This window comes from Musca domestica, unplaced genomic scaffold, assembly GCF_030504385.1.
Source record: "Musca domestica strain aabys unplaced genomic scaffold, Musca_domestica.polishedcontigs.V.1.1 50, whole genome shotgun sequence".
Lineage (NCBI taxonomy): Eukaryota > Metazoa > Arthropoda > Insecta > Diptera > Muscidae > Musca > Musca domestica.
The window spans coordinates 3,057,876-3,068,547 of record NW_026712347.1 but is presented as its reverse complement, the minus strand read 5'-3'; the positions used below and the strand labels follow the sequence as shown (position 1 = coordinate 3,068,547).

At 34.2% G+C, this 10,672-nt stretch overlaps 1 protein-coding gene across 1 annotated transcript; it reads left to right on the top strand.

Moving 5' to 3' along the window:
• The first annotated feature begins 3,466 nt into the window (after positions 1 to 3,466).
• On the top strand, positions 3,467 to 7,202 carry LOC101891786 (probable GDP-L-fucose synthase). Its single transcript, XM_005175460.4, has 3 exons — positions 3,467 to 3,560; positions 3,624 to 3,870; positions 6,355 to 7,202. The coding sequence occupies exons 2-3, from the start codon at positions 3,631 to 3,633 to the stop codon at positions 7,078 to 7,080; spliced, it is 966 nt and encodes a 321-aa protein (XP_005175517.1). The 5' UTR covers positions 3,467 to 3,560; positions 3,624 to 3,630; the 3' UTR covers positions 7,081 to 7,202.
• The last annotated feature ends 3,470 nt before the right edge of the window (positions 7,203 to 10,672 follow it).

Below are 10,672 nucleotides of genomic sequence, written 5' to 3'. Positions count from 1 at the left end.
TCAAAATCGTTATCATAGTCCCTTAAAACTTGACAATAAAATGTCATGTGACAATGCGAAGTTTCATATTCATTAGGATATTCAAATGGAATGTCAGAGGAGCACTCGAATCCTGCCGTAGTTGCATGTTTATTCTACGATAAGGAGAAGCTACCAGCTGGTTAAATTTTTTTCTGAGCGTGCCAGACATCTGTCAATTTTTATTCTTGGAACAATATCCAAGCTCCGTTACCGTACTTTTTTGTGGCAAAAGTATTAATCCGAACAGACGAAAATTTTTGTTATATACAGGGTGAGATAAAAAAAACTGCAACAAAGTCAAACGCTATAATTTTTACATTTTTTTTTAATTTTATTGAATGATAGCAACAAATGTCGGAAATAGCATCTAAGTTTTGATTTGTTCCAACTGTTCACCTTGGCACAAATTATGGCCTTCAAACGGCCAATGAAACCGTCACAAGCTGCCCGAATGTTGATCTGCGGTATCTGGGCCCATTCCCGGCGAAGCGTTTGTTTGAGGTGATCCACACTTTGGTATTTTTTAGTGCCAACCTTGCTTTCCCAAATACTCCAAACACAATAGTTCAACGGATTGGTATCCGGTGATTTTGGTGGCCATTGTGCGCTGGAAATGAAGCGAGGAACCTCGTTTTGTAACCATTCTTTGGTGGCTCGTGATGAGTACGATTGTGCTGAGTCCTGTTGGAATGTCCAAGGTCTGTTTGCGTAACCAAGGCTGTATATACCCTTCAGAATATTTTCGCGATAATATTCGGCATTTATTCTGATGCCACGGTCGATTAACACGAGCGGAGGGCGACCATCGGCTGTTATGGCGGCCCACACCATCACCATGGCCGGCGCTTGAGTTCTGGTTGCCAACCGAAGGTGCACATTTCAGCTGACCTCTTTGGGAAGTAAACACGATCATTTTGCTGCTGCAACGAATATTTACTCATTGGAGAAACCCAAATTCGGCAGTTCACCACTTTCGGCCAAGCGAAGCAACTACCCAACATACCAAAATGGCTTGAGAATAATATTACAATACCCAACATACCAAAAATACAATACAGCTTGAGAACAATATTATAAAAATATAATTTTTCAACAATGCTTGAGAAACATTTATGTTCCACAAACATTTCTCAAGTCTGTCCCTTGTTGACAAATTAGTTTTGATTTTTTGTGAAAATTGTCAGCAAGAAATTATTTTCTTTGGCAAAAAACAAAATCACGCGAATTTAGGACCCATTTGTGGACCGAACCCTTAAGGTATGGATGAATAATAAATCCGGGAATCTTTCACATAAATTATTCCAATCCCATTTCAGATTGGAAGCATCAAAAAAGTTGCAGGAATTCAATAAATGTGTAGTCTTAGTGGAAGAGATGCAGAAGTTCAAATAAGGGAGAAGAAAACGTCAGGGTATCAAGGCCACATGCGGCAGTGACTACTGGGATGTCCATCAAGAAAAAACGTTAAAAATGATTAAAAACTAAAAAAAAATAATATTTTATACTATTACAAAAATAAGCTTATTATAATATTATTTTTGTAAGCTTATTCTACAATTTCAAGTATAAGCTTATAAATAAGGGTTCCGTTTCGATTATTCTATACTTGTTATACAAACATTTTTCAATGTTTTCTCAAGATTTTCTCAAGCTTAAGGCTTATGTTCATAAGCTTATTGTAATATTATTCTCAAGCCATTTTGGTATGTTGGGTAAGCTTATGAACATAAGCCTTAAGCTTGAGAAAATCTTGAGAAAACATTGAAAAATGTTTGTATAACAAGTATAGAATAATCGAAACGGAACCCTTATTTATAAGCTTATACTTGAAATTGTAGAATAAGCTTACAAAAATAATATTATAATAAGCTTATTTTTGTAATAGTATAAAATATTATTTTTTTTTAGTTTTTAATCATTTTTAACGTTTTTTCTTGATGGACATCCCAGTAGTCACTGCCGCATGTGGCCTTGATACCCTGACGTTTTCTTCTCCCTTATTTGAACTTCTGCATCTCTTCCACTAAGACTACACATTTATTGAATTCCTGCAACTTTTTTGATGCTTCCAATCTGAAATGGGATTGGAATAATTTATGTGAAAGATTCCCGGATTTATTATTCATCCATACCTTAAGGGTTCGGTCCACAAATGGGTCCTAAATTCGCGTGATTTTGTTTTTTGCCAAAGAAAATAATTTCTTGCTGACAATTTTCACAAAAAATCAAAACTAATTTGTCAACAAGGGACAGACTTGAGAAATGTTTGTGGAACATAAATGTTTCTCAAGCATTGTTGAAAAATTATATTTTTATAATATTGTTCTCAAGCTGTATTGTATTTTTGGTATGTTGGGTATTTAGCTCTTTTGAGTGTATGTACTTTCTGTTGCGGTGTAAGTTCCTGCACTTTTTGGAATTTCAATGGCTTCACCCTGAGCTCAGTTTACTATTTGCCGAATGGAATATCACGAGCCATTTTTCGGCCACTGCGACGCGGGTTTCGATCAAGTCGCTTCTTTACTTTTCGAACCATTTCTGCTGATGTTGCTGTTTTCTTCCGTCCACTTCCTTGTCGTCGGGCTACGCTACCAATATCACGGTAACGAGCGATGGTACGAAACACAAAAGATTTATTCACATTTAAATGCTGGAGTGCTCTAACGATAGCTAATTGTGGTTTTCTAGTCAAAGAAATCACGCTTGAATTCCATCACGAATAACTTTTTTTCTGGAAAATTCTCACCAAAATGTTTTTTTTTTACGCTTGTAAACAATATAATGACCTGCCACTGGAATAATTTTAAAAGCTGTCGGACGAGTGGATTAGAAATGACAGCAGTCTGAAGTTGGTTGCACTTTTTTCATCTCACCCTGTGTATGCTCTGTTCCAGTACCTGCAAGTATCTAATAGCTTTGCAACTTTCTTTGATATCATAAAGGGAAAATCGGTTATCGTAGTAAAAACTTTTACATTCTTGCAGTTCTGGAACAGACCAATATTGATTTCAAGAAACAAACAAACGTCTTTAGATCGATTCAAGATTTTATGGTTATCGATAATACATATTTACTTTTTATATATTTATTGTTTACTTTATTTTTAAAAAAGTGGACTATTAACATGTTGTTCAAATAGCATGGCACGAATTGTCAAAACATACAAAACTTTAAAGATCAACATTTTGTCTGACTTTGAAAATCTGTTGGCAATATTCTTCCATTCGATATCGAAAACAATTCGATCGAAATGTGCTTATGTTAGATTAATAAAAATTGTGAGAAACAACTAGTGTTCAAATCGTACATTCGATATTTACTAGTTATTATCAAAAAATCACTATTAAATCAATCTAAAATTTTCATACTAACATTCATTTCATTTATTTTTTCGTAATCGAATGTGGAACACTACCTATTACATGTATCTTAAGAATTGAAGCTAGTACCGTCAGTTCATTGTGTTGAACAGAGCCGTTGAAATACTTCGTTCAATAACGACACAACATTGAAAACATCTGTTTTAACAACTTGTTGAGGTTGGCACTCACAATAAAAACAATAAAGTATTAGAATTATTTATATAAATTGTCCTTTTACAGAACAGAAATGCGAAAAATTCTTGTAACTGGTGGCACTGGATTAGTGGGCAAAGCTTTGCAGGATGTGATAGCCGAAGAGAAGTGTGCCGACGAAGAATGGTATTTTGCCGGCTCCAAAGATTGTGACTTAACCGATGAGAGTGCCACCAGGTCTTTATTCGATAGAGTAAAGCCCAATTGTGTTATCCATTTGGCTGCCATGGTCGGAGGACTATTTCACAATATGAATAATAATTTGGATTTTTTGGTGAGTGTCCTTGACTATGGAATAAAATTCGGTTACATTTTTTGCATATACCATACTTTGTGGATGATATTCTATTCCGACAAATCAATCCTTCCTGGAAGTAACGATTGGGAGGCATTAGGTGTTTATTGACTTGAAGGACGAGCAACTAAGGTTCTCCCTTAGAAGTTGAAAGGCAGTCGGTTTACTTGGAAGTTGTCAGGGGTATTATTGTCAAAATAAAACTCCTTTGGAATTTGTTAAAGTGAAGCTGCTGATATAATCCAAAACATAACTGCCAACTTAAGCGACGATAGACGCCAACGAAGACAGACACAAGTTTAACCAGTAAGAAAAGTAAAAAATCAGCCGGGCCGACTATATGATACCCTACATCACTATGCATATTTAGTAGAGTTCCCGTAACAAAAAAAGGTTATATTGGGAATTTATGTGAAGTAGATCATACCAACTATGAACATTATTTGATTGCGTATCATGTCTTTGAGTAGCCACAATTCGGTAACTATATCCAACTATGAATTGACTTTCAATAAATTTGACGAAGGCTTTTGTACCTCTAGTACCAAATAACATTGCTGTATAGTGCATTATATGACTTCGATAAGAATTATATTTAAAAACATTTATTGGGCAATTATATACCGGACCGAGTTTCATCAACTAAAAAATTTGGGTGAATATGAAAAAAAAACTGTCCAATTTGAGCTGATATTACATATATGGCGAACAACAACCGTAAAATCGGACGAAGATGTATATCGAAGGTATATAAAAATCTGAACCGATCCCGATAACATTTGGTGTTTCTATACGGTATATTGTACCAAATATCATTACTATGGAGAGCATTTTACGCTTACCACCAAATCGAATGAAACATACATGGAGCTATAGCTATATCTGAACCGAATTTAAAGTACTTGTTTCTAGCATGAATTTCGTCGGAAATGCCAAAATTCAGTTAATTTGGGCCATTTGGTGCACAATATAGCTGAAATCGGATATATCTTTATACGGTAGCTATATCCAAATCTGAACCTATCTTGACAAAATTTTAGGCACTTATTTCTGAGATAAATCTGATATCTGGTACCAAATATCATTCTTGTGGAGTGCTTATTACGCTTGTGAGGGAGTTAAAATCCCAAATCGGATGCAACATATATATTGCAACTATAGCTATATATAAACCGACTTTTACCAAAATTTGAATTACATATCTTTTTGATAAATTCAGTCGGATGAGCCAAAATTCAAGTCATTTGGACTTATATGGGCCATATGGTGCTCAATTAACCCGAAATCGGAGCTATATCCAAATCTGATCCGATCTTTATAAAATTTAACAGATGTATTTTTGAGCTACATAAGCTATTTGGTGCCAAATATCATTCTTGTGGAGTGCAATTTGACAGAGGTATTTTTGAGCTCCATAAGCTATCTGGTACCAAATATCCTTCTTGTGGAGTGCTTGTGGGGGACTTAAAATCCCAAATCGGATAAAACATATATATGGGAGCTATAGCTATATCTGAACCGATTTTCACTAAATTTGAAGCAGTTGTTTCTGGGATGAATTCAGTCGGAATTGCGGAATTGAAGCAGTTGTTTCTGGGATTAGTTCAGTCGGAATTGCCAAAACTCAGTTCATTTGGACCGATATTGGCCATTTGATGCACAATTAACCCGAAATCGGTTGAAGATATATATGAGAGCTATATCTAAATTAGAAACGATTCTCACCAATTTCAATAGGGTTCGTCCCTGGATCAACCAAATAATATTTGGAAAATTTCATCTCATCGGATAAAAATTGTGACCTGTATTTTGTTCACAAAAATACACAGACTGACATACTTAAATCGACTCAGAAAGTGATTCTATGAAGATCCTCAAAAGTAACTCTGGGTCTATCTCGCTTTCTTCTCCATGTTACAAACAAATGCACAAAGACATAAAACCCTTACTACTATGTTGTGTAGGGTACCAAAAGGAAAGTAGTTTTGTTCCAAACGAAGATTTCGATGAATAAGATGTCCACTTCTGGAAGGGTTGGGACTTTAAAAGAAAACAATACCCACATTATTTTCATCACAAGAATTGCTGGTCAAAGAAGCTCTTCAGGAAAAATTTATATTACATTCTTGTGTTAAAAATTGAAACGACTTCTTTTCAGATATATGAACATATCTTTTTTTCTTCTAGCTTCTACGTCTGCCTGAATAATAACGAAATAACAAAAACCAATGCTATTCCATAAAAGTCAAAATATTTAAATATAACTATTTTTCTAATCTGTGTCTTAAAACATTCTCTCTCCGAAATCTGAAAAATAACCTTCATATCAAAAGTTTAAGCAAAGAATAGTAAAAATTGAGCAATAATTTTTAATTAATTTTTTATGTAAATTCAATTTCTTAGAGATTCTATGAATAAATACTAGCGCTTTCTGACACAATATTACTTTCATCTCTCTTACAGCGCGTAAATATTCAAATAAATGACAATGTATTACAAGCCGCCCACGCACACGGATGTGAAAAAGTTGTTTCCTGTCTTAGCACCTGTATTTTCCCCGACAAAACAAAATATCCCATTGACGAGACAATGGTACACAATGGACCACCACATTCCTCTAACTACGGCTATTCCTATGCTAAACGTTTAATTGATATACAAAATCGTGGCTATTACGATAAATATGGTTGTATGTTCACTTCAGTCATTCCGTGTAATATATTTGGACCTAATGACAATTACAAACCGACTGTAAGTCATGTTATACCCGGTATGATATATCGCATGCATAAATTGATGCAAGAAAATCCAGAAATCGCCGAAGAAGAAAAAACATTCACAGTATATGGTTCGGGTAAACCATTACGACAATTTATTTACAGTATTGATTTGGCTAAGCTAATGATATGGGTATTGAGAAACTACGAGAGTGTGGAGCCCATCATTTTAAGTGTAGACGAAGAGCAAGAAGTTACCATATATGATGTGGCAAAAGCCATTGCTGCGGCTTTTAATTTTAAAGGCAAACTAGAATGTGATACATCGAAGGCAGATGGCCAGTACAAGAAAACGGCTTCCAATAAGAAATTGCGTTCATTTTTACCAGATTTTAAATTTACCGATTTCAATGAGGCCATTAAAACATCCGTAGACTGGTACATTCAACATTATGATGAGGCGAGAAAATAAAAGTATCACTTTTTGGGCTTAGCACAAAATTTCAACAAATAGTTTATACTCGTATGCATTAATGTAATTTTGCATTTAAAATATGATATATGAAAAAATAAACTTGAGATAACAATTAAAAATTGCTTCTAAAAAATATAAATGCTAATATTTTGTGTTCGTCTTTTTGTTAAAAAATATCTAATTTCTTTAAAGAAAAATAAATTAAAAACGTATGAAAAAGTACTGTTTTAACTTGTTTCTTACAAAATATAAAAATACAGCACTGAGATAAACTTAACTTCATTTAAAATGAATATTTTAAATTATTATTATTTAAAAGTGTAAAACGACAACAGTTTTCTCTTAGCCAATGATAACTAAACAATTTATATTCGTATTTTATTTAATTTCAGTAACTATATTATCAAAATCGTGATAGTAAAAATTGTGGTCCTAATAGAGGGAGGTACCGAAACCTATGAAACGTTGAACCTAATCTATATTATGTGAGAATTGTGGACGAAAAATGTTACAGCCTGTATTGGCAAAGGAACAGAGCTATACGTTTAAAATTAAAGTGTTGCATACTTTTAGGAGTATTAAATTATCCGATAGAAAATCCAGTAAGGAAAGGTCAAAAGTCGGGCGGGGCCAACTGTATGATACCCTACACCACTATGCGTATTTAGTAGAGCTCTCGTACCAAAAAAAAACTTTATATTGGGTATTTATGTGAAGTAGATCGTACTAACTATGAACCAAATAACATTGCTGTATAGTAAATGATATGACTTCAATAAGGATTATATTAGAAAATATTTATTGAATCAATAAATATATCGAACCGATTCTCACCAATGGGTAAAATTCGGCTGAATATGAAAAAATCTGTTCAATTTGGGCTGATATTACATATACGGTTAGCAATAGCCGTAAAACCGGATGAAGATGCATATCTGTACCGATCTCGATAATATTTGGCAGAGATTTTTGGGACAGTATCTGATGTCCGGTATCAAATATTATTGTTGTGGAGGGCATATGTATGGAAGTTATATCTAAAGCGGTTTCCACCAAAATTTCAAGCACTTGCTTTTAGACTGAATTCCGCCGGAAGAGACAAAATTTGGGCTGATATTAGCCATTTGGTGCACAATAAACTTGATATTGGGTAAAGATATATATATGGAGGCTATAACTTAGTCTAATCCGATGTCGATAAAATTTGACAGAGGTGTTTTTGAGCTCCATAAGTTATATGGTACCAAATCTCATTGTTGTGAAGGGCATATTACGGATGTGAGGGACTTAAAACCCCAAATCGGATGAAACATATATATGGGAGCTTAAGCTGTATCTATACCGATTTAACTAAATTTAATGTTCTTGCTTCTAGACTGAATTTGGTCGGATGTGCCAAAAATCAGGTCATTTGGACTGATATTTGGTGCACAACAAATGTGATATCGGATAAAGATATATATAGAAGATATATCCAAATCTGATTCGATCTCGATAAAATTTGACAGATATTTCTGGTCTGTATATGATATCTGGTACCAAATATCATTATTGTGTAGTGCAAGATGGCCTTAAAACTTCAAATCAAATGAAACATATACAGGGGAGCTATAGCAATATCTGAACCGATTTTCTCCAAAATTTATTGCACTTGGTTCTAAACTGAATTCGATCGGATGTGCCAAAATTCAGTCCATTTGGACTGATAAGTTGAATATATGGGAGCTATATCTAAATTTGAACCGATTTTCACCAATTTATAGGGTTCGTTCTTGGGCCAAACAAATATTGTTTGGAAAATTCCATATCCATCGGATAATAAATGCGACCTGCATTTTGTTCACAAAAATTCATCATCAATTTGTGGTAACATTTGTGTGGCACACTAAACCAACAATGAAAACAAAATAAATATCGTCAATACCTCAGCCCCCACCTACCTCAACACACTCCGCAAAGCCATCATTTCGATATGTAGTTTGTCCAGCCTGACCCATGTGCCGTGCTATATTCTCTTTGGTGCATGCCGCTCTTTTTATTGCGTTCGAGGATTTTTGCAACTGTTTGCAATAAACAAATGGCGCTATTGCGATAAATTTGTCATATCCTTACTTAATGTCCTGCAGGATAAAATAATCCAAATTTATGGTCGATAGATGTTGCTTTGCGTTTTACATTCGTTTTGTGTGTGTGTGTGTGTTGGCGAGTATGGATTTGTTAGAATGCTCCAGCTAGGCCAGAGAGCAGTGTTTATATTCCTGGATCGTTTATTTTTGTTTTGCATTGCGTTTTCTCACTTGTTTTTTGTTATTCCGTTTGTCAGCTGCACCAACTTTGTTGGTTTTTAATCTTTGGCTGGCACCAAATGAACATTTTACACAAAAAATAAATACGAATAAACAAAAATCGTTGGCGGCTTAAACCAATAGTAAGTTTGTAATTCCAATACGAAAAACCGATTTAGTAGTGCAAAACTGTCATTGGTTTTTAAGCGATTTAAATAAATTTATAAAATTTCGAATTTGAATTCATGGAATACAAATGAAATAATCTTAATAAATTGTACTAGTAACCCAAATTCAAAATGTTCATTAAAAAATGGAAAATACAAAAAAAAAAAAAAAAAACATTCATGGAACTGTTAACTGTCTTTGGAATCTTGAATTTTTGCTCAAGTTTCAGTTTTGGTGTGTAGGCCTGTGATACGGCTAGGTTTTAGTAATTTCGTACTAAGGGTACGAAAAACACTAAAATTTACTAAAAATTGATTATTTTGTATTGGACAAACGGAATGAGCTAAAACTGTGAAATTTGGTATGAGAGTCTCTGTTGGAGTGCAGTATATATGTATCAAAGAGTTTGTGGAAATCTAAACTTTATGGTTTCGAAAAGTTCTAAAATTGTACTAAACTTCTAAAAACTTCATTTGATATTGTGAAAATATAGAGCCAATAACTTAAAATTTGGGGTGAAAATCAAGGTTGAAAAGTAAGTTTGACATATGAAGGTGGTTTGGGAAACTTTGCGATCTGTACCAAATTTGGATCGGTTTGGTTTAGGGTGAACGGTTGAAGCTGGAATTTTAAAATATTGTATGGGGGTTCCTGTTGGTGATATGTTTACAATTAAGAGGTGATTTTGGAAATGTGTGCAACAAATTTACGAAAAGTACTAAATAGCACTGAATTTGGTACAATACGGCATTGAGTGAACATATAGGTAAAACAGTATCCATCTATCTCAAATTTGGCATTGGGGTCACTGCTCACGTGTAGCCTGGACATATGGGGGTTGTTTCGGAAATGTGTACTATAATTATACGAAAAGTACTGTATGGTACTATACTTGATATTGGACGGCGGGAAAAGAGATTAGATTCTGAAACTTGATATTTACATTACTGGTGGTATCTGTGATTGAGATTTGGCGGTAGTTTGGAAACGTTTCCTATATTTGTACAAAATTTACTAAATAGTACTAAATTTTGTATTGGGTGAAGGAATAGAGCTGAACTTCTGAAAATTGATGTAGATGCCACTGTTGGTTCTGTGGTTATGATATGGAGGTAGTTTTGGAAATATGGATTATA